The sequence below is a fragment of the Lichenostomus cassidix genome, chromosome Z (assembly GCF_008360975.1).
Source record: "Lichenostomus cassidix isolate B80296 chromosome Z, HeHo_3.0, whole genome shotgun sequence".
Classification (NCBI taxonomy): Eukaryota; Metazoa; Chordata; class Aves; order Passeriformes; family Meliphagidae; genus Lichenostomus; species Lichenostomus cassidix.
In genome coordinates, this window is record NC_139511.1 from 38,550,150 (window position 1) to 38,575,506 (window position 25,357).

At 37.9% G+C, this 25,357-nt stretch overlaps 1 protein-coding gene across 1 annotated transcript in view; it reads left to right on the forward strand.

Moving 5' to 3' along the window:
• FRMD3 (FERM domain containing 3) overlaps positions 1 to 25,357 on the forward strand; it is a 140,285-nt gene that overhangs the window by 95,502 nt on the left and 19,426 nt on the right. Inside the window, exons 5-10 of the mRNA XM_085042186.1 lie at positions 5,713 to 5,810; positions 7,022 to 7,145; positions 17,827 to 17,914; positions 19,734 to 19,822; positions 22,018 to 22,081; positions 23,087 to 23,175. Of these exons, the coding sequence (XP_084898312.1) occupies positions 5,713 to 5,810; positions 7,022 to 7,145; positions 17,827 to 17,914; positions 19,734 to 19,822; positions 22,018 to 22,081; positions 23,087 to 23,175 (552 nt within the window). The remainder of the gene's footprint in view (positions 1 to 5,712; positions 5,811 to 7,021; positions 7,146 to 17,826; positions 17,915 to 19,733; positions 19,823 to 22,017; positions 22,082 to 23,086; positions 23,176 to 25,357) is intronic.

Consider the following 25,357-nt stretch of genomic DNA (forward strand, 5'->3'; position numbering starts at 1 on the left):
GATGAAGATCATGCTTTCAGGTCATGATAGATATGCCCCCAGCTCCTAATTCCTCTGGTAGAATTTGGCTTATGACTGATCATATAGGTTGAAAGGGCAACTGCTGCTGTACTGACATCAGTGTGGCATGGTTATTGACGTGTATCTGTTTCACAAATGGGGAGGTGGGTTTAAGCCATGCTAGCATGAACAAAACTTTTATTTTGTTTCCGAAAAACAAGAAAAGTAATAGATGGTCTCCTTCCCACCCAAATTCACTAAAGGGTTTATTGAATTATTATATTAGGAATGTTAAAACTTAAATTCATGCGTATTCATTTTATTATTATTTCCTGGATATGTTGCTCATATTTGTCTAATCATTCTCTTTTGGACTGCGTAATACTGTTTTTCTCCACAACCTCCTGAGGCAGTTAGCTCACTATCTGCCGTGTGAGGTGCTTTATTTCCTCTGCCTTAAGCAGATTTCCCCCTAGCTCTAGTATTTCAGGATTCAGTGAATAGGGGTTCTGAATTTGCCTTTCCCACTACCCTCATGGTTTCACAAGACTCACTCTTATTCCCCCTTTTTCACCACCTTACCCTGTAAGGGAGGCTGTATCCTCTCACTCATTTTCGGTTTTCTCTATTAATCAAACTCAGCTATGTCCTACTCAGGATGCAGAGACCTGAGCCTGGTAAAACATTCAAGGTGTGATTACTTCAAGGTTTTAAATAGTGGCAAAATGCCCCTCTGTCTTTTTCACAGTATCTTTCCCAATGATGCCCAATATTTTCTTGGCTTTTTTTTTGGCTGGTGCTGTACCCTGAGTTGATGATTTCAGAGCTAATAAAGTGATGACTTTTCCTTAATTTAAAAGATATAAGAATCCTTCTCAAACTTTAGTAAGCAAGCAAGCAATATATTTTAGAGAATATAATTATTTTTTCTACGACAGAATCACACAATCAATTAGGTTGGAAAAGACATCTGAGATTATTGAGTCCAGCCTATGACCTAACACCTATGTGATAACATCCAACATATACGTTCAACAGACCATGCACTGGGTGCCACATCTAGCCTTCTCTTAAACTCCTCCAGGGACAATGGCTCCACCACCTCCATGGGCAGTCCATTCCAAAGTCTAATCACCATTCTCTGAAGAACTGCTTCATAAATCTCCCCTGGTGCAGCTTATGACTGTGTTCTCTTGTCCTGTCAGTGGTTGCCTGTGAGAAGAGGCTGACCCCCTGCTGGCTACAGCCTCCTTTCAGATAATTGAGGAGGGCAGTAAGGTCTCCTCTGAGCCTCCTTTTCTGCAGTCTAAACAACGCCTGCTCCCTCAGCCACTCCTCGCAGAACTTGTGGTCCAGATCCTTTACCAGCCTTTTTGTCCTTCTCTGGGCTTGCTGAAGCACCTCATTGTTTGTCTTGAAATTAGGACCCAAAAATTTGACACAAGACTTGAGGGGTAGCCTCACCAGTGCTGAATACAGAGGGAGAATGACTTCCCTAGTCCTGCTGGCCACATTGTTCTTGATGAAGGCCACAATGCCCTTGGCCTTCTTGGCTACCTGGGCTCACTGCTGGCTCATGTTCAGCCTTTTACTCTGTATGGCACTATAAAACATAGAAAATATGATCTCTTGGTTCTGATATTACATACTGGTATGTAGGAGGTAGAGTTTAGTTGAGATTCATAGGCTTTGGCAGGAAACTAGTGCTCCTGCACTGTACTTGATGATATCTGCTGTGGAAAACAGAATGCGAAGTTAATGTTCAGAATAATATGCAAGAAGAACTCAATAATTCTTCTGGGTAGAAGTGCACCCAATCCAGAAATATTGTAAACATTCATTTGCCCTCTGCCACTCTGTATCTGAGTATGCACAGTACCATGCAAAAGAGCAGTGAGTTATAGTCTGATACCATGCTGAGAAGAATTGCTGGATCTCTGGAGATGACCATATTTGTCAGCTGGAAAGATTGCAACAACACTGGGAGAAACATTTTCTATGGGAATAAATGGAGTGAAGTGACCTGAACGCAATAAAAAACCACTATGTGGCCAAATCGCAAAGTTTGGCTGTGGGAAAGCATTCTTGCCTCATTGAACATCTCAAAATAGATAAGTTGTCTGTTAAGCAGCCTGCAACCTGGCCTCTGAGGGTCATGATGCCTGCTTAAAAACAAGAATAGATATTGCTGACCCTTAATCTGCATGGCAGGAAAGGCTTGGCAAACCTGAAGTTGAGTCATCTGTACTGCAAGCAGATAATAGATGGAAATGAGGTTATTCCAATGAGACACATTTGTGAGTGTAAGCACTGAAGCATAAGTTTACTAGCTTCTTGGTAAGTTTGAATACTTAGGGCTGTAAATCAGGTTATAAAGATATGCCAGGGCTTCAAAAAAACAGCAGTTGGAAGGACACAAGAAGAAAATCAGATCTGATTTTGCAAGTTATTTCTGTAAGTGTATACAGTTTTAAGTACATACATAAACTGTAGTGAATCCAGGAGTCAAGGATACATTCATAACTTTTCGCTGACCCTGGACATAAGTTACTATGTCAGGATTACAGGAAGGTCTGAAGTTTAGCCAGCCTTTGGGATAACTTGCAATAATGCCTTTCAGTCAAAAAGACATTTATCTTCTAATATCTTAGTCTTGTTCCAGGCTGCCCTTACTGCTTTGGTGATCTCAGCTGTCTTCCTAGGAGAGGTGGTCTTCTCTGGGTTTGTTCCAATAGGTCTATGCCTTTCTTGTGTTGGATACCTCACAGCTGGATGCAGTACTCTGGATGGGGCCTCCCAGAGCAGAGTAGAGGAGCAGACCTTGACCTGCTGCTCACACCTCTTCTGATGCAGCTCAACATATAGTTGGCTTTCTGGGCTGTGAGTGCACAGCTGGACCATGTTGAGCTTTTCATCCACCATCACCCTGTTATGATCCAATTATTAAGGTTCTTTGGAAATATCACTGCCCCAATTAAGGTGCAAATGAGGCCATATGCCAGTCAATAGTATGGGTCTTATTTGATAGAAAATATGAGAGAGAGAGAGAGGAAAAGAGAGAAAAAGAGTAGTAGGAAAAGAGGTGGGGGGGACGGAAAGAGGGAGAAAGAGAATATCACCATCCATGGATCCCAACAATGTTGTGTTGATCCTCTCCAGCTGGTCTTCTTGGTGGTGATGGTCGCCCCAAAAAGCACAGGATGCCATGGGTTAATATACACTCAGGCCAGGGGCAATGCCAGGCATGTCCCCCCAGGGGAGGGGGCAGCCTCTAGCAGCAGACTCTGCTTGCATCAGCTGCAGTCCTGTGGTGCAAGGCCTCTGGGGAGCACTTTGAGGGGTCTGTGATGGATTGTGACTCCCCCTCAGCTGCCTCTCACATGAAAGTCCCATGGATGTGGCCAGTGGGGTTGGGGGTTCCACAGCTGAGTCAGTTTGTGTAACAGAAGATGAGTGTTTACTGCCTCTGACCAGAGGTTACACCACACACCCCAAACCTCCTCCTCCCAGCTCCACCTTGGTCGGGGAGGAATCTGTGCAAACCTGGCTTCTGTGGGCTGTGCTCTCCCCCACCAAATACTCAGCCAGGAATGATGGGTTTGGCCTTTGTGGATGCATCCCTTTCCCTCAGCCTGAGATGACTGAACAAAAGGTTTCCCTTTATCTAGTCTCAGCAGTTTGAATCTCAGTCCAAAGTCCCAACCAGGTATCTTCAGGGAGGCTTCTTTGATTGTAGCTTATACACTTTTTTGTTATAATGAGCAAAACTTTATATAAATGTTTGAGGCATGAACTATTTCAGTCTCTGAAACACCCCCAAGTCCTTCTCTTCAGGGCTGCTCTCAATCCATTCTCCATTTGGCCTGTATCTGTGCTTGGGATTGCCCTGACCCACTTGCAGGACTTTACACTTGGACTTGCTGAACTTCATGAAGTTTCCGCAGATCCACTTCTCAAGCCTGATAATGTCCCTCTGGATGGCATCCCTTCCCTCCAGCTGTGCAGATGGACCTCCACACAGCTTGGTGTTGTTGGCAAGTGACACTGAGGATCTTTGCCTGTGGTCGGTACTAAGCTATTCGCTTAGAAATACCACATGTTGATCTGTTGACCTCCCAGCTTGGCTAACAAGCCATGCTCTGCAACCTGGGGTGGGGCTTTTTTGGCACTGCTTAAAAGCTGAACACAGTTTGGCTGCAAGCTAATGGTCACTCTGGAGAACCGCATCCCGCTTTTTCACCCTGGAAAATCTTACCAAAAAGTTTTTGGATAGGGACTGCTCAACAGCCCAAGTTATGCATGGTATTTACATCAATATACTGAACCTTTTTGGGTACATTGTTATTGCAGATAACGAATTTTTACTTCATCTCACTGATACCTTTGGTTCACTCTGCTACAGGTAGTTCTCCTGGGATCTACCTGTACCGACATATGGAAATTAACTTGTGAGCTGTTACTGGACATTGATTACAGGGAAAAAAAAGGTGCTGCAAAATAAAAAAAAAAGAGTCTTGAAGCACAAGTCTTCTGTAGAACTTGTAATGTAGTGATGTGTTCACAATGAGAGAAAATTGCTTTTCTCAGTGATAACTATTTTCCATTTATTGCATTCAGTAAAAGTCCAGGGAAAGGATGAAAATTTCTCTTGCCTTTCAGGTAATATTTCCAGACTTGCTCTTGGAGCTCATGGCACAAACAGAACCAGGTGACTTGGACAAAATGTGTTTGACATAGGCGTTATTCATAAAACACATTTTTATTGGTTATGCTATATGTTCCCCAAGGTTGGAGAGGGCTGGCAGCATCAAAGAATGTCCTGAAGGTCTGCAGAAGCCACTGAGTCTTAACAGAACCCTCTAGATGGTTGATTTTGTCTATTTAAAGCAATGTTTAAATAGTTTATTTTCCCAGAGGGGTGAAACTGCTGAATGGTGTGGCTCTAACCAGCTAGGTGCTGGGAAAGAAGCTGGGAGTGAGTAGGTGGGCTGTGACTTGGTCTGTCTCCAGGAGGCTGCTCTGCAGGGAAGAAAGCAGAAGAGAAAGTGGTGACCTTGAAGCTGTGCCACTCCACTTGCTATCAGAAATAAAGCTTGAAGATGCTCTGTGGTAGAAGGCAGGGGACAGGTAGAAGGAACCCCCATTTCTTTCCCCCATTTCTTTAGAGAAAGAGGGGAATGGGAGAGGTGATGCCCCCCAGGCAGGTCCCCCATGCCTGTTGCTCTTTAGGCCTCAAGAAGTTATTTCTGCCTTGAAACTTCACCTGGGATTCTTTGCAGATCAAAAAAAACCCCAAAAAACAGAAGAGGAAAAATCTTCACTGTTGTCACTGTGCTTTTTTGCCTACAGTGAGAGAAGGATTTCCTTGTGTAAACCTGTATATAATGAGAACAGGAGTGCTCCAACAAGCTTACATTACCATAATTTATTTCACATTACTAATGATCATTGTAATAGCTATGTATTTTAAATAAAGTACTCTCTATGATATTTTTAGTGGGTTTTTGTTACTTTTGCTCTTTGTATTTCACTGTTACTGAAAAAAATCTATTTACCTCTATTTTTTCCTTTTGGTTCTTTGACTCTTTTCCCTGCCATTTAAATAACAAGAGACAGATCCAAAATAGTTGCACAGCTGTTTTCATGCTGATACATTAAATCTGTTACAAAAAGATAGCACATTGTCTCTTAATTTTTTAAATTATATTTCAGATACCTCTTATATCTACAAATAAAAAGGGACATTTTCCATGGCCGTTTGCTGTGTTCCTTTTCTGATGCTGCCTACTTGGGTGCCTGTATTGTCCAAGGTAAGTATGAGCAGCAGGCTTTAAGTCCTTCACTCATGTTTGTTCAATAAAAGCAACAATGAAAAACTATTGTGTGACGACAGCTAGCAGTGACTTTTTATTGTTGTTGTAATACTGTTTCTCTGTACTGACATTCACTGTAAAGTGTTGTAAATAATTCAGTTTTATTTTTATTATTTAGTAATAATTGTGTTTAGCCAATGAAACCAAGCTGGCACTTAAAAACATTAAAACCAATAAGTTACCTTATCGTATTTAAGTGAAAAAGTATGGCATCAATGTTAGATTCCACTTATCAACAAAGCAAAACTCCATTTTGAATGTAGCCTATTCCGTTTGAATTAAGCAGGAGAAAGTGTCATTCAGTGCTCTTTCTTATGTTAAAGACCTGTATGATGATGGAACCTCTGACAAAAATAGATGGTGTAATTCAAGGGGAAATAAATTTTATTTTAATTTCTGTCTCTCTATATTTTTTTTTTTAAATCCCCCTCTCACTCCATCATTTCCTTAGGACCAAATTCAGGTGTGTACCTTATACAGAGAGAAATCATCCCAATGTCTGATTAGGGAAATCATATGTATGGAAGTTCCCTTTATTCTGCCTTAATGTGACTGAAGCTCTTAATGCGTTACAAGGCAGCATATCGTCACCAAAACTGAGCCCAGGCCTTATTAAAGGAGGCTCATTTAGAAAATTAGAACACCAAATACCATGTTTGGGTATGTAAGTGACACACCTTTTAGAAGAGAAATCAAGTTCTGTGCGGTACCTTAATTAATATCATGGCCTGTGTTTCCCTGCTAGAACAGAATTAGGATAAATGGTGTGAAAAAGAGGAGAATCAGGAGTGCATTGTTTTAGTTCTGCTTGGTACCAGAATGATAGATACTCAAAGGGGAACATTGCCTATACTTCTGCTTTACAGAGAGTGTTTCTGCCACAGAAAATAGTTTAGTATTGCTAATTAATGCAGTAGTTAATAAGGCATTGAAATTCTCTTGAAACTCATTGATTGAAGAGGCAGTTAGAGGGATTTTGTTGTTTCAGTTAATTATGAAGTCCTTAAAGCAGCATTTCTTGACACATGCTGGATTCTTACTGAGCATGGAACTACCTTGGATTACACTGCGTTTACTGACTTATTTGCTTATTAACTAATGTTGCAATTGGATTTTTCTGTTTTGTTTTGTATTTTGGATCTGTTTAGCTGAGCTTGGTGATTATGATCCTGATGAACACCCAGAGAATTACATCAACGACTTTAAGATTTTTCCCAAGCAGTCACAAAAGCTCGAGAAGAAAATAGCTGAAATGCATAAAAATGAATTCAGGTAATTTATAATGCTGTTTGCTAAAGAGACAGCTAAGAATTACTTTTATCTGTTTCCAAGTAGTGTATGTTAACATAGGAGGGCTTGTTCCATGAATTATAATAGAAGCTCTACCAATATGCCCTCTAAAAGGCTGTATTTGAAAATGTGGTTTCAGCTTAGGGGGTTTCTGTGCCTGTTAACCTTCATTAATCATAGTTGATTCCTGCTGGTAATTTAGACTTCATTTGCTTGAAATGTAGGTCTGGTTAGTGGGAGCAGCTCACATGATCAGAGCTGCTCTGGTTGATTAGTGGAATAACATCTTTCATTTAGGGATCACACGTTTTTTGCTTGGAAATTTCTGTCTGTAGTGCAGACAGTGCAGAATTCTAAAATTCTTGATAGAAGTTGACCTGATTGAAACTGTAATTAGGTTATTTTATCTGTAGGTGGTTAACATAGTGGTGAATTGCACAGAAACGTATTTAAGTAACTTCCTTGGAAGACTAAGGAGGTGAGATATAGACTCTCCATATGCTCTTTTTTCTGTCCTAAACTTTTAATACCATAAAGAAAGGGAAAGGAGAAAATAGATTAGTCAAGGTTTTGGTTTCTAAGCTGAGTGAGTTTCACGAGAGAAGTAGCAGTGAGCTGTGCAACTGTACCCTCTTCAGGGTTGTCTGTGAATGACACTTAGAGTGTTGAGAGGGAACTTCCATGAGGCCCTCAGCATTTCACTTAGCTCAGGATAGTCCTTGGAGCACAGAGGAAGGAGTACCATGTGCAGAAAATCAAATGAAAGCAAATGATTAATTACATAAAGTAGAAGGACAGTTTTTATTGCAAGATTACAAGGCCGTTTGCACTTGCTTACCCTGTGTTTTGTTTTCATGTTTCAATATAAGCAAAAAGAAGGGAGAAAAATTCCTTTTCAGGAGATTTAAAGCTTAAAACACCTTTTTTTTTTTTCTTTTCTTTTTTTTTTTTCCCCCCGGAAGCCTCTAAAATATGTTTTTCAAGCAAGGTGCAACATTCATGACAATAAGCTTGCCAGCATTAATGTGTCTTCTCTTTCTTCCTTCCTGAAACCTATATACTTTGTTTGTTTTTCTTTCAGTGAAATGATGTTTTACATGTCATGCATCTAACATTTTAGAGCAGTCCAGCCTGCACTGTACACAGACCCATAGAAACAGCATTTTAAAATAGGAAAAATAATTTCTTTTACTGTCAGTATTGTTCCATGCAGTGTCTACAGATTCCCAAAGGATAAATTCAACCTTTAAAAACCAAGGTATTTCATCACTTAAGCCAAGGTGCAGTTGAAAAGACTGATAAATGCAGTCTTTCAAGAATACAGTAGTGCTTTATTTAAAGTTAGGAGAAGAGAAAGAAGGGTGGTATGCCAGTGCTACTAGGTTTTATATTCCGTAACACTGGGAGAGAAGTATTTTTCTGTGATGGTTTGCTTTTTCATTTATGTTTAATTCTGCACATCTTTTGTGAATGTGATCATCTAGTTCCTCTCTTACGAATAATCAGACATAATCAGACATTTTTTAGGTAATTTTAAAAATCCCCTTTCCTGTTGCTGTAATCTGTCTGATCCTGTGACAGTAAATGTTACAAGCTTTCACACAGATTCCTCTGGGATTCTCCAAGTTCTGAATTCCCCCCCTCAGTGGTTGCTCAGCATGTGAGGATGTCCCTAAATTTCTTCAGTAGTCTTATTAGGGGACAGCATTCATGATTGCCTTTTGGAAATCAGATGGTATCAGGCTGACTTTTTTTGCCTGTGGATCTGCTGGTTCCTACAAAAAAACCAGGGAGTGTTTGAGGCATATCTATAATTTATAAAGCAGAATTCTCCTCACATGTCCCACTTACATGTTCCTTGTTTCTCTTTCTGTTCTGTGTTTTACCAATTTATATATTATATATTTATATATATTACAAATTTTAGGCTCAGTGGTTGTAGCTGTTTTCAGCCCTTAAGAGCTGCCATTTTTCTTTTCTGTTTTCTTTTCTTATGTCAGCATCTGGTGGGCCTTACCTATTTGTCTATTTTCAGAGAACAAAGACAGTTTCAGAGCTGTCTGGGTAGTTGCTATCTGGCAATTTCCCACTGTAGCTCTGCCTTCCCAAAACTGATCATACTCTTACATTTTTTACATCAGACATTCGCTAGACACGCAGAAGTTTTACCTTTTTCTGGACATTTAATTCCACGGATCTCTATTCTAGCAGTACAAATTAATAAAACATATCTGACATATAATGAATTATATATAGAGAATTCCAGAGCTAGATGATCAGATTTACATATCTAGCTGGAAAAAAATTATAGGAAAAACAGGCTTCTCTATGGTATTGATTAGCATGTCTGTTTCAATGCATTCTTCAGCAAGCTGAATTTTCTGATAAAAATTAATATTGTGCTGCTCAACAAGTATTTTTAAAAGTGTTGCAAGGCCTTTTCTTCCAAGATACTTGAGTGGCGCATTAGCTGACAGCTAACATGTGAGAACAGATAAGACTGACAACCTTGTTGATCCAGGTGCCATTTTTGTGCCTTCAGAACAGTCACCTCTCAGTTTCAGCTCTGTGAGTGAGACTCTTTGTTTTCCTCACGTTTGTAAACAAACAGAGCTCATGACACAGCTCTCCTGCAGTAGGCTCCTGTATAACCAAAGCCCTGGGGCTTGGAAGAGGCCAGCGCTTCGCTGAATCCTGTCTCTGCATCCGTAACACCTGTTCATTGGTCCCATTTTTTCTGTCCTACAGAATGATGGAAGAATTTAGCTTTTGAAAGGGGCATGAAGATCATGAGGGCAATAGCATACTGTGATAGATGCCAGTGACCTAGTGACTCATTGGGTGCTATTTAGAAGCCTTTATTAGCTACTTAAAGCAGATGTATGACATGGTGGCATTATTTCTTATTGGTTTTGGCTGTGAGAACATCACTGGATTTTATCAAAATGTGACCCATTATGTGACTTTCTTCAGCACTTAATTGCAAAAATACAAATGTGACAAATAGAAATTAATGCCAGGTTTGTTGAGTTGTGATTGTCTTGTGAATCTTAATTACTTATTTTTCACTCATTAAAGAAGGAGGAAGTACAGAAAGACAGCAGACAGAAGACAAAAATACCTTCTAATGAACTTCATATTAAGTCTTATATTCTTTAACAGAGGTTTTTACTGTGATAAAGTTCCCTTGTTTTGGAAAGATACTTTTCAGCCAGAGCTCCCAGAGTCTAGACACTTGAAAATACAGGGATTTTTAAGGGGAAGATTGACATAAGTACCAATCAAGGGAATTTATATTTGTAGGACTAATATTTTGGTAGGGTTTTTATCCTTCTGGTTTCCTTTTTTTTTTTTTTTTTAAATACTCACTGGTTGAAAATCAAGTCCTTTTTTTTATCCCATCTGAAAACTAATAATCCATTTCTAGTTCTGATATGAAATACTACACCATGTGTTTATGGAAGTGTTATGTAAAATGCCTTGAATTTATCTGAATATATACTTTTTCAAAAAAGGTATAGGGTTACATGACGAGTTCAAATAACTGTTTCCCATGCTGACCTCATATCAGTAAATATAAGTTATTTATTATTCCCTTGGATGGCCAGTGTGGATACAGGCTTAATATACAGGCTTAAGATGAATTGGCTGTCATGTCTACTTTGTGTATCAAATGCTTTGCAAAAGTCATATGTGAAAGAATATCTTTTGAAAGAAGGGAAAGTTTCCTCTGAGGATGTGAAATCACTGCCATATTTTGAAAATAACTGTCTTAAAAGCCATTTAAAGGGTTCAGCTTCAAGAGTATTTTCTTGAAAACCAGAGTAGCAACTTAATGCTTGTCTTTGATCCAAGCTAAATGAGAAGTGTTGCTTAAATTTGATTTGAAAGGCATGTAACATTTTCATCCTTTGCTGTGTCATCTATATTGTAACTACTCAGTGAGGATTTAAGCCCGTTTCAATTTCCTGTGCTGCTTTGAATCTTGCTGTATTCCCTCAGCCATACCATCAGTTCCCATGTGGCTTTGACACTGGTGCCAGCAGGAGCACAGGATATCCCTGTCTCCAGTATTGTGGCTCTCCAGCTCTAGTGCAGCTGTCAGTAGAGCCACTGGCAAGCATAACTACAAATGTTACTGTCTGAGTACAATCTGGGAGGCTCTGCTAGAGAACTTGGCAAGGGTTGTTAGAAAATGCTTTTCTTTGTGGGTGTTAATATAATTTCGTTTGAGATTAAAGCAACTTCTTGCATGCTGAATAAATTAAAATTCAGCATATGGTGAATACACTAAAAAGCACCAAAACTAAATTCCCATTTAACAAGCCCGGAATAAGGTGGATTTATTTCATTTGAGTACTTCTTACAATTAGAAGTACATATTATATGGTTTTATGCATAATGCTGGCAGCACACTCATTTACACTTTAAATTTAGCTTCTAGTACTACCCTAATCACATTGGTATCTAACACCCTCGTATGCATGAAGGGAATTCAATGGAACAGACAGATAGTATACTCCAAAACTTGCAAATCATGTTACAGGAGACAGAAGCCACTTTGCTGGGGACCCTGGTTTACATGGAGCTGGGGAGAATGTCTGGAAAAGAACAGGGCTTGGGCTGTTGCAGGGATAAATGCCTTTCAGGCCTCAGAGGTCAAAGTCTTTTTAGTTCCTAGTTACACAAAATCTATATTGTGGACTTTGGAGGGCTGAGAAGGACAATGACATTGAGTGAGAGTTCTCAGGCAGACAGTGGTGATTACTGCTCAGGCCCCACCTACGTTACAGGCTGTGCTGAATGTCCTCTTCATTTCAGCCTTGGTATCTATCCTGTGCTTCCTCACTTAGAGTTTCCCCATGTAGGCATTTAGATTTGTCTATCAGGCCATATGTTGGCAACTGTCACTCCAGCTTCAAAAATAACTAATTCTCTCTAGTTATTAAAACACTGTTGTATGTAATGTAATAGCTGAATCATTTGTTGGTATTCTGCTACATTTTCCCAGTGTTTTCACTCCAGAATTTGTATCAGTCGTAATCTGGATGAATTAGAGAGATGGTTGGAATGTAGTCACCTAGTCCTTTCCCTGAAGGATCGGGTGTGTGCTGATTTCCTCAAAGCTTTTTTCTTCTGAACCATATTTTTTCTGACAGAAATGTGATTAGAAACAATTCAAATCATGGGACTGTCCTTGTAATTCTGGATTCACTAACTAGAAAATAGTGAGATGTGGTTTTGTTGGATTAGTGTTTGCATTGCATGGAGAATATTTCCAGAAGCTTTATGGTGAGGAACAGCTTTACCTGAGCAGGAATTTAATGGAAGATGGAGTTGTAGCAGTAATCTAGAGAAAGGAACTTCACAGACAGAAGAGTTTTCTTTCCCATTCTCTTTGGAAAAACTGAAAAGATATCTCAAAACATAAGATTTTTCTTCTAATATAATTCCAAAAAATATTCAGTAGAAAGGATAATCAGCTTGAGTTTAAAAGGTTGCATTTTTTTGTGGCAACATTGATAATTTTTAGCTTTAGGAAAGATATATCTTGTGTGTGTGTGTGTGTACATTTGCATGCGCTGTATTTTTTTGACTTTTTATTCCCTGGGAAGAGCGATCATAATCATGATCTACAAATGTCAATTTTTTTTATCATGCTAGTTGTTGCTTGTCTTATGGTGAGGTTTGGATTCAGGTTCTGCATACTTAACACACTTAAGATGTCTGTGTGAACTTCTACAATGTACAGATTTTTTAATCAGCTAGGAGGACCTATTTCCTCTGCCCCCCTCCTCCCTCCTCACCTCTTCTCTATTTGGAGAATCCTTTATGGGCTGGGTGTGTCTGGACCAGAAATATTACTCTATTGTCATAATAAAACCAAAAAGCTTAGTAGATTTCTCTGTATCATGGGAATACATTTTAAATTAATAACAGGTAAATTAAAACTGCATCTGTTCTGTAAATGTATTCTATCTTTGAATATGCTTAAAGCTGTATCACTGCATCAATTTATGAAATGAAGCTGAAATACAAATGTCTGAACAAAAACTTCAGAGACACCATCTCAATTTGATCTCTGAAGGCACGCAAGTAATTTGAAATGTTCTGGTAGAAGGAGTTATGTAAGTGGCACATATCATCACAGCATTCATGCTGTAAAATTAAACCCATAAGCATGTAATAGACTCAGTAAAAGAGTTTGATTATTGTTTAAAGTGATTATTTGGGTTTTACTCAGATTCTACCTGTCTGAGAGAAAAAACAATTTTGCAGTAAAAGTTAAAATTTATATTTAAGGGTTCTGCAGCTTTCTAAGTTTAGTATGTTTCAGCAGTTTTCAGCAATTCATTTACTTCCTCGATGATAAAGTTTCTTTCCATATACAAACCCATTTAGATGCTTTTATCTTTCTCCAGGGCCAGGCTGGGCTGTTCCTGGGGAGCTGCACTGCTGCTTGGGCAATTTGCTGAGCCTGGCCTTACTCTTCTGATAAACTGAACCACAACCTACCTTGCAATTTCATTTACCAGTGTCTTCATTTAGTACTTTGAAATTATCACCACTGCTGTGCTATTGTTTCCACTACAATTGAAACATTAACAATCATAGCAGGTTTATTTCAATACTACATAGCGCCATTATTATGACTAAAAATAGTAGCAAACAGACTTTATTAAAAACTTCTCCACTATCTGCCTAAATCTTCTGAGCTTAAAGTGAAAGCTGATCAAGACTATTAGGACAATAATTTTATAGCAATTGGAGTCTCAACTACATGTAAAAAGATTTAAAGACACAACAGCAAAACCCTATTAATGTAGTAAGCCATTCTGTGTTCAGTGTACAGTGCAGCAAAATGCACTATTTCTTTATGCAGAGTTCTATCTTTATGTTATGTTAAGAGGAAGCCCAGGTAACTCTGTTCTGCTGAGGGATGTCCTCTACAAGATCTGGGATATAACAAGAAGAATATTTAACAGGAGGGCTTCCTTCTTGAAATTGTTTCTGTCTCTCCTCAGACCACAGTGAAATATACCCATGGTTGCAGGGCAGGGCAAAGAGTGGTTGATGGTGACTGAGCCTATGTTATTTAAAGCATTATGACTGGTTTCCCTGGTTTGTGTGGAGGTGAATATGTAATGTCTCTAGAGCCCAGACCATTATGTACATATTTATTTATTATATTAAAAGATGTTGATACACTTTACAAACCACAAATGTCCAGAAATTTAACATACATATGACATACTCTAGTAAAGTATTGCTATTGTGTTCTGCAGCAAGTACCTTTGCTTGACACAGAGATGAGGCAAAAGGGTGGACTGTAATTGTTATTATTACTAGTTTGTTAATATCTCACAGCACTTTGTAAATCAGTAAAAGAATCAGAGAAGACAAATGAAGTGACCTCACTAATGTCACTCAGGAGCCAAGACAATGAGAATAGCATTAAAAACATTTTTTCCTTTGCTGTTATTGCTATATGATCTTCTTTGTTAAAAGGAATTAATACTCGATCCTATGCAATTTCATCCTTAACTTTCACTAAGATTCATTACTTCTGTGTGTAACAGATACATACTTCAAAGGAAAAGTATGAAATGGAGAAAATTCTGTAGTGAATTGGTATTGGCAGCGAGTGAAGCAAGTAGACCATCACTGTGACACACCCTGGAAGTTATTCCCTGTTGAGCTTCCTTGCCTTTGAAGTGCTTCAGAGCTGGGGAACCTGTGGGGAATAAACAGGGCTTTTACGTCCTCTAAGTGCATAATTCTCATGAGCCTCAAGTTAAAAACAGAGTGTATTGCATGCTTCTCAGGGTTCTATTGAAGTATTTGTTTCATTAAAATATTACTAGGAACTTTGGGATTGATTCCTAGGCTGAATCATTAATTTGTAGCTAATGCCTGTAGATCTCTAATTTCACAATTGATCTCCTTCTTATAATTTGTATGGTATGCAGAAACTTTTCTGAGTAGTGGTTTCTTTTGCTGGTCCTGTCCAAAACCTTTGCTATGCTGCAGAAGGGTGCTGCAGTTCCTGCGACATCTAGAAAGGGAATGTATCTTTCACTTAATGCTGAATAAATACTGAAGATAAAGTCAAGAGAAGTAAATGCACTGAGAGACATGACTTTCCTGAGACACTGAGTTCCAAAAAAGTGAAGATGTGTTGCCTAAATATTCCCTGTTTTTCCACTCTAAGAGGCAATAGTTGAAACACTTACATAAGTGAGGACACTATAAATTCTTGAGTAGGGCTGTTTGTTGCATGTAGAAAGCTTAAAGGCTTTTTAACAAAGCAATTCAAAAGCTCATCTAATGTTAGATCAGAGACTGATAAAAAATGTTGACTTTTCTTTGCTGGTAGGATTTGCTACAGTTATATTTTTATTTAGTAAGAAAAATTTCATTACTTAGTTACAAATGAAAAGCGTATTATCAAGGCTTAAATATTAATCCTTTGATAAGAGATGAATGAGGATTTTTTAATTCGGTATTGCCCTTGACTCTTGTGCTTTGTGATGTTCTTTTAAGGCTTTGCATTGTAGCCACTTGATTGGCCTGTAATTGGGTAAGATCAAATTTGTCCATATCTTCTGCTTTTTTTCACTCTTATACCACAGCTTGTTTCACTTGATGTGCACAAAATCAGTGTAGTATCAGAGGCTATAGGTGAGGGGAGCGTGATAATTTTTTTTTTTTTAAATTATCTCTTTAACAGTAATAGCAGGGAAAGACTTTTTTTCCTCCATTTGAATATGCCAGCTCCCCAAACTACATTATTGCAAACTACTTATCACTTTTTGGTCCATTGAAACCAGAAGACTGACTATCCTTTGGACCAGGAAACAGAAGCATATGAAAGATGCATTTTATAATACTTTATTTTTTTAAGGCCCAATATGCAATAAGCAATCAAACAATTTGTTTGGCTTTTCACTATGCAACATAACTATTCTAACTATTCTAAGTAATTTAGGTCAAACTAGTTAATTAATTCTGTCTAGTGCAGTTGACTGGTACATGAAACAAACGTGTTGCCTTTTTAGGGGTCATTTATAGTCTTACAGTTGTGATGACACATAATGTTGTGATTTAGTAGTATTGTAAATGGAGAAAAAATTTAGTACAGCTACCAAAAAATTGACTGAAAAAAAAGCATTTTGTTTTGTTTGCTGCTTTCATGCTGCTTTCACCTTAAATATTTAGCTATGTAAATACTAATTTGTAATTTTTGGTGTTCCCCTTAATACTTGCTCTTCCCCACTGGCAAGTGGTGAGAAAGAGATCAAAATAGGAAAAAGAAAGAAGGCCACTTCTTCTCTATTTGTTTTTTAATTTAAAAGCAAAACATCCACAAAAATGTGGTCTAAAATAAGGTGAAGGTTGTGTAGTACCAAAGAGGTCTAAAATAAATATTGAAGAAGCACAAGAAATATCATGGGATTGACTGGGAGACGATGAATAGCAAAGTAAAAATGAGCGATTTTTAAATAGGTTATTGATACTTACATTGGCACAGGTCATCATACTGTTAGGTTCAAAATAGGATTTGATATCCACAAGCATGCTGAATGTTGTCTTCATCACCAAACTGAACTTTTAGCCAAATAGTGGATATCATATGTCAAAACTTGTTGGTTTTATCTGATGGAGAATAACAGACTAAAAGGGAAATTATGCTACACCCATACACAATGCAGTTTTAAATGTCAATTCCCATGTACCATTTGTCACAGTGTGGGGCTGGACTCCAAAATTCAGGGGTAGCATAAAGTATGACAGTTGCTATGTTCCTGGAAAATTTGGTTGTGGCTTCTTTTTTTTAATAATTTGCACAAAACATACTTATGAAACTTGGCTTTCTGAATGTCCTAGGCACTGTTCATTATCATAAAACCATATTATCTATCAGAATCATGTATTGTAGTCATACAAAGACATAAAAGAAATAATACTTGAAACAGTTCACTTTCAAATAGGCATTGTAAATCTGTGTTAGAGCTTACTGGAATGGCAGGAGTTACCAAAAATCAAATAATAAAACTTACTCTAGAACTCAATCCTTGCATGCCATCTTTCAGGCTTTAGTGTATATTCACTGTTGATTATAGACACCCTAAAAATAGGGCCGTATAAGTGGAAATGCTGACAGATTCTGAGCTATCATGTTGGTAGCAGGCACTGCTATAATTAGACATACATCTGAGTAGGCAGTGTAATATGATTGCTGTGTTTATGCCCTGCACTGGAAGGAATGTTTGTTAATCTGCACAAACCTTTTAAATGAGGTGGGGAGCAAGAGTTTGTGGAAAAAAGATGCTGAGGTTTATTTCATATTCAGGCTGACATGAAGGTATATGAGAAGACAGGAAATACTTGCAGGATATTAGATAATTCTGGTTAGTTGTTTTTATCTCAGGCTTGAGAAAAAACATCAGAATTTACCTGAAAACATCAGGCACTGTACAATTCAGCAGAAGAATACATGTGCAAAGTTTTCTATCTTTTTATTGTAAACAAAGCACAGTTGAAATAGTTTGAATGTCATTAAAAATTTCCTCTGTTTTTAGGCATTTAAACTCTCCACTCAAAAAATCTTTTTCTCCTATTTCTTGTTATTGTCAAACTCCTTTTTCTTTTGTAATTTCAGAGGTCAGAGCCCAGCTGTTGCTGAATTTAACTTGCTTCTTAAAGCAAATTCTTTGGAAACTTATGGCGTTGATCCTCATCCTTGCAAGGTAACAGCTCTTCTTACTAACTTTTAATAAAATATTGTTTTTACTAGCACTTAGTTAAAAGCTAGTAATGGAGTTGATTTAGCTCTGATTTTTATCCAGGCACAAATGAGGAGTAATTTATAAAAAGCCTGCCCTGGAACTTAAGCCTTGGAAGAGCACTGACTGGTTAATGTTTCTGCATCAGTCAAAAGAACGGTCTCCCCAGAGGAAGCAGAACATCATATGAGTATCCAGTAGAGTGTCATGACATAAGCTCTGATCATACGTCATCATTTCTTTGCATTTAATGCAAAGGTTTCTTTTAAGTACTCCAGGTGGGAAATATGTTTTATTTTCCAAGGATTCAGCATTTTTTCATGATTTTTCAGAATTCAGCATTGTTCTGAATTGCCCAGAAGATGCAACAAATTTGGTAGTCCATGGCAGATCAGTTTTTTAAACACCATCAAAATATGCAAATCTTAGGAAGAACAGCTAGCCAAATGTACACAGAGGAGAACCCACGTCCCATTCCCACTTCCCACTTTGCTATTTTGTGGCCCTCTATAAGAAGGTGATCTTAATTACCAGTTCTGATTATCCCTGCATTTTTAATTACTTGATTATATCTGCATAATCTGCAGTATTTATTTTTAGTGTGACTTGCTTTGTGTCTTAACTGATGCTTTCACTTTGGCTGATGTATTATCTCTTCTGCTGGGACAGCAGTACTTTTCAGTTAGCTGTTCTGGGGGTGAGCACCCTTATGCAGTCAGCTCTCACATAAAGCCACAGCAGATTTTGTAAATACTGCTTACAGAATATGGAATAGTTCTCCTGTGTGAAAGGCAGGGTCTGGTTCAGAGCTCAGTGAAGTCAGTGATGTAGTAGACTTTATTTTGAAACTATATGGCAGATTTTCTATAAGGCATCCCACAGACTTAGGCTGGCACTGAGCGGCATAACTGGCTCAGAATTTCCTCTTTACCTGTGGGGCAGAGCTTGTAGTGTAGGGGAAATCAGAGGTTCATCGCCCGTGCTTAAGGAAAAATTGTCTCTCTTCTGGCAGTGAAATGCAAAGCAAAGTTCTTTGCTGGCTCCTTATGATGTGCTCTTTCCAGTGCTGTGACTGCTAGTCTGGAGCCAGCCCTGTTTCTGGCTGGCAACATAAGGCATAATAAAGTAATAAATTTAGGAAGATGAGGGTATGGAACTTGGGAGGGACAGAAAATCTTCTTAATATAAAATTCTCAACCATTAATCAAAAATTGTAAGCCAGAACTTTTATTGTGAAGTTAAAAATGTTAAAAATTTTCTTTTCCATTTGAAAAGCAAGTACCACTATATCTTCTGGTTTGTACTCTAGAGTACTTGAGTACAAACCAAAAACTTAAAGTTGTAAATGCTGTCTCTCAGCAGTATTTCCAACACAATACCTTGAAGAGGAACAATGCATTGTGAAATCCTAAAAATAAAAGTCAATGTTTAATCAGATAATAATCCCTGGTTTGTAGCTAGTTCTCTTGTTATGAATGGTACACACATAATAAGTATTTTTTTCAATAAAATTGGTGAGCCTACCTAAGGAGTCCCTGTTGTCATCTACAGGTAGATGGAAAGAAAGCATAAGATGCTGTTACTCACTTAAATGCCTAGAAATAAAAGAGGGCTGTATTGCCAAGAGCAGTCCTTTTCTTTAGAAATGTACATTTTGAAAGCAAAATTTGTTTTGAAAAGGAAAAAAAATACAGGTAATCTACAATGGTCTAACAATTTATGCTATCAGTAAAAAACACCTCATTGGATGAGGGGACAATTATATTTCTTTTTCTTTTTCAAGGACTCATTCGGGACTACTACATTTTTAGGATTCACTGCTGCAGGATTTGTAGTTTTCCAAGGGAATAAAAGAATTCATTTATTAAAATGGTAAGCATATGATGTAAGAATATTTTAATAAATAAGGGTACCTTCTCCTGTGTCTTCCCTTCTTCCTACTGTCTTCACTATTTACTGTCTTTAAGGTGAACCATGTGAATATTATTTCTCCTGCCCCATCATGTTTCTGTTGTAACAGAATTTTGGATAATAAAAACAACAACAAATTTGGTCTCATTCAACTCCCAGTGAAAATTGTTCCACAGGGTGCATTAGTCAACATAATTTACAAATACTGAAACTGATTAAGTTGATTTTTCAGCTGTGCTGTAAATCACCACTGAGGCTTATTGGCAGAGATTTCTGGAATAATTTACAGAGTCTACCTTAATCCTTATTTTACCCTTTGAAATATTGCTATTTCCTCATTTAATTATCCTAATTTTAAAAAATATAGAAGAATTTATCTGGTAAGCAGAGGAGGAGGTGAGAAAACCTTTGAATTTTTAATTTTTTTGTATCTTTTTGTAAGAAGTGGGCACTTATGCAATTGTCCTTGGTTTGTTTTTTTTTCTTTTCTTTTGTACTCCTCAACTAAATCGATTGAGGAAGAAGTAAAACTGAGTTCCTGCAGATGATGTTAAGAGCAGCTGGCCATGCCCTCAGCAGTGTGGTGCACAGTGACTAGTCATGTTGAGATGCTAATAATCTCATTTTAGCCCTGCTGCTACATGGATGCCAACAACAGTTACTTAGGTGTGGCTGCTCCATCTCTGAGTTCTCAGCCTGTCTTGTCATATCAGGATGGGCGGAAGGTGAAAAAAAGTTGAAGCTGGGCTCCTTGCTGCATGCCTGTAGAAACTTCCCTGAGTGCTGAATATCTGAAATCTCCAGAGGTGTAAAATCAGTGTAGTCCTGTCTGTACAATTGAGTTCCCCATGGAGCTCTGGGGACATGCCTGTCAAATGCCATCCACTGGTGATCCTGGATTTATGCTGTGGTTTCTGTAGGGTTAATTTTTGGTAGCCCTGGTTGCAGTATTCAGTGGTTTTGGCATAAGGAAAATATAACTGTAATGTCAGTCTATGGTGCACTGAAGATAAAGTGGCATTTGCCAAGCACGTGCCACCATACTGTGGGAAATTAATTTCACAGCACTTAGCTTTTCATGTTATTTGAGGATAACATATCCTCTTGGTAATCTAGGCATATTTTTAAAGGGCTTTAATATGTAAACTAGATAAAAAATGAAGTAGTGATAGAGGAAAAGCCAATAAACTGTCTCAGTGTTACAGAAGAGGTTGGAAGGTCAATCTGGTTAGATTTATGTGAACACTGTGTACTGCTTCTTTCATGCTAGTAGCTGTAACTAATTTTAGCTGAAATTTGCAAATCCAAATTTGTATTTCAGTTTTTCTTTTCAATGTAAATTCTTTCTCAGCTCTAATGCTTTTTGTTTTTCTCATGGAAAAGGAAAGCTCTTGTTATAAAGTTTCAAGTATAGCGTTGTCCTTGCCTCCAGAATTATTCCTGTTTCAACTCTGACATCCAAAACTCTTAGAGAAGCTTATGAAAAACAACAGTGTCTCCATTTTAACTCTGGTAATGACAAAGTTTCCATTACAATTTAAACAGAGGCATCACATTGCCATTTCATGGTGTATTGTTATTCCACACGTAGATTGAGCTCTTAACTTTGATTAAATTAACTTTTGGTATAGGTTTTACAACTCATAAGGCCCCTCTATAACAAGTGCTGTCAAACATTTTCTTTTTCTTCCTCTTGTGTTCTGTAGTAAGTAGTCAGGTACTACTTACTGTGTGATAAGAAGCATCAGAGAAATAAGTACAAAGAAAAGAACATTATCTTTCCCTCAATTTAATTACAATAGACATTAGATTTTAAGATGTTAGACCAATTACAAACTGTCATAAATAAAGAGTAAATATAAGCTTCTGCCTACCTTTAATTTCCTCTTTACTTTCCAGCATACAATGTTAATGCTTTGAACATACATAGAGAAGTACCTTAATAGGGATGTAAAAGAAATACCCTGAGCTTATGTTCTCTAAAAGAATTACATTATTAAATACTTTTATCAAAAAGCTTGTAAGGCCTGTTGAGGCCTTTTTTCATTTGATAGCCTGATTAACTTTGGGAATCAGGGAAACATACATGCTAGTTACTTTTCTTACTTGTAGATCTATCTGTTTTCCCTACATTCAAATATTTTTTCTCTTTCTAGGTGTGATGTCTATAAACTGAAATTTGAAGGGAAGACTTTTTATGTGTTTGGAGCTCAGAAAGAGGTTAGGTTTAATATTTTTTACAGAACTTCTGTATTTTATTAAGATCCACTAAGACATATTTATTTAACTAAACAAACTTTTAAGTAATCAATAATTTTGCTTCATATCGCAACTAAAATATGGATTATGAGTGAATGTGATTGTTGCCATTTTTGAAAAAATGTCTAATTTGTAAAGCGTTGAGACATTTCTCACTTAATATTCATGCTGTGCTATGTTGACTTGTCATGGTTTTGGATGCTTTTGGAGTCAAGCTTTGATTTCTTTTAAAGTGCTAAATCTGTACTCACCCAGTCTAAAGTATACAAGATGTCTGTATAAGATTCAAATTCAAGTAAGCATTGATACCTGGATCAATGTGAGGTATTTTTGGATAATCACAATCATATCCTCAAATCTTGGTCAGCTGAAAAATCCAAAATCTGTCCCAGGTGGTTAGGAGTCCCATCACTGGGCTCTTGTCATTGACATCCTTGAGACTTTTGCCTACAGCATGTTATAATCAGCTCTTTCCCTAGGTCAGAGTGATGTAGCCTAAGGTGATGGTTTTGAATGCAGGTGAGGAAAGAAAATGAATGAAGGAAACAAAGCTTGTGTGGCTGCAAGGAGATTTTGATGGTAGGGCATTAAATTGTAGGGAGGAGGGAGAGAGGTGGATGGTAAGCAGTGCACCAACTGTGCAATGTAGAATGTCGAACACAGAAACTTCCCTCCTTTTATTTTGACCTGTTACGCAGTTATTTTACAAGCCACTTGAACACATTCTCTTCCATGCTCTGTCCAAGCATCTCCTATTATTTCTAAAAAAATTGCCTGGGCAGTTTGAATATTAGCTATGTATGGACTATACATCTGTGGGTGAACCACAGGTTTAGGCTACACAGGAAAACTTGGTCTTCGGTGTATCTGGTTAAAGGTGATGCCATTCATTAGGTACAGCTACTTCAGCCTCTGAGAATTCAACATTTTCACTGCTTTCATTTGCTTTCTTTTCCTTGCACTTAGAAAAAGGCTGTGCTGTCATTCCATACTTCTACACCAGCAGCCTGCAAGCATCTTTGGAAATGTGGGGTGGAGAACCAGGCTTTTTACAAGTATGTACACCTGAAGTCACCATCTATACCAAAAGTGAAAAAAAACCCACATGTGCATGTGAATAGAAGATTGTTCAATGTGAAATATTCCATTTAATTAACAGAATGCAAAATGCAAACAGAAAATATGCAAGTTAATGGGGAATATTATTTCACTTCAAGCCAGTATTAGAAATAGTTTGAAATATAAATGAGGCAGGAGGGTTTTTGCTCCAGCACGTTATTTTTGCTGCCCTGTACTGAGATATTGGAAGGACACAGTACTGCATTTGTGTCTGGGAACATAGCCATTAATCTTAGCCCTTCTGCGGAGTATCTTGAGAACAGTGGAAACATTCTTTTATACTTGATTCTCTGGGCTCTTCTGTCAGAAGGTAATTGTTCTACCACTTGAAATCCAAGGCTTAGTAGGATTTGACTGGAAAAATAAACAGTTCTCTGCCATGAGTTAAAAAAGAAAAGAAAATATTCTTAGACACATTTTAAAATGTATTTGTGGTCTTGTTAAACATAAAAAGCCTGTAAAGTGACAAGAAAAAAGGTAGTATCTACCTCCCTGTTCCCTGAAAAGGAACCTGATAATTCCTCATTAAAAAGATCCTCTGCATTTTTTCTGCCCTCCACTGACTTTATTAGATCTGTTTATTGATACTTCCCTTTAGGCATATAGCTTTTATTCTTGCTACTTAGTCTCTCCTCTCTCTTGCATATTTTATAAAAATTACTGCTTCTGTGTTTGCACATAGCAACACCAGGAGGCTGCTGTAAGGTTAAATAAAATGAAGTAGGAAGAATGTGTCTTTTAACCTGGATGTTAATGACCTGCTTTAATCTGGAGGGGAGTCCTTTAGTTTCAACAGTCATACAATAATATATAACCTATCCAATTGATATATTCAATGAAGAAACAGGAAGTAGGAGCTTACACAATGCATCTGTTAATTATCTATATTAATGTCTACTGTACTTGAGCCTATATGAAGTCTAAATATAATCTATATATAAAGACTAATATGAAATTTATGAGGAAGCGTTTTCCTTTGGATGTAGACTCAAGTAGGAAAATAGTGCATGGTGTTTGAGTGGTTTTCTTTTATGTTACAAGAAATAAATAGTGAATAGGAGACAATTTCCACCCAAAGAAGAGAAATTAATAATTTAATTGAGTAGAAATAAGCTCCAAGTAAAAATGTCTCAGGGAGTCTCACAGGAATATCACCTCTCTGCTCTTGTTAAATGTCTGTAATATTAACTGTTTAGGTTTTGGTCACAGATACATGGTTGTAGGGGGCTTGTTTGATCTTGGTTAGGTCCCAGATGCCTACCCAACTGCTCTCTCACTCCCTCTCCTCAACAGGTCAAGAGGAAAAAATACAATAAAATAGCTTATAGTTTAGGATTAAGACACAAAGATTGCTTACCAATTACTGTCATAGGCACAACAGACTTGACTTGACTTTTCATTCTATTTCCAACTGTCAGTAGAGGCAAAACTGAAACCATCCTTCTCCTGTTTAATTCCAGGCTCAACTTTACTCCTTCATTTCTGACTCCTCTACATTCTCATTGCCCTGAGTAGCTCAAGGAGATGGGCAATGACGATTGCCATTTCTGTCTGCCACTCATTCCTTCTTACTCTTCCTCTACTCCAATCTCTTTCATGAACTCCCCAAGCATGGGACCTTCCCATGGGCTTTCAGTCCTTTGGGATATGCCTGCTGCATCTTGTGTTCCTCCCCATGGCCCACAGCCCATGCCTGGAGCCAGCTCTTGTGTGGGCTCCCTACAGGCTGCAAGGAGAATATCTGCTCTGTATTTGGCTGCAGTGGGACAGCCTCCTTCCCCGTAGTTCTCTGCATTGGCTTCAGAGTAGACTGCTCTAACACCTGCAGGACCTCCTCCCACTCATTCTTCTCTGGACTTGGTGTGTTCAGTGCTGCTTCTCTCATCTATTTTTCTACTTTCCAAATTACTTTGGGGAGTGGTGGTATTTCTTAAAAATGATTGCTTAAAATTATGACCACCTGTTTCAATTTTCGTGGATCTTTCAAGGGGACTACTTTAATAAAATGAAGATGGGTAATGTTATTCAATGGAGAGGGACCTGAACAAGAGATTGGAAAACAGTAATGTTTAATATGGACAGTGCAGAAAAATGACAATGATCTTCTAAACATGGAAC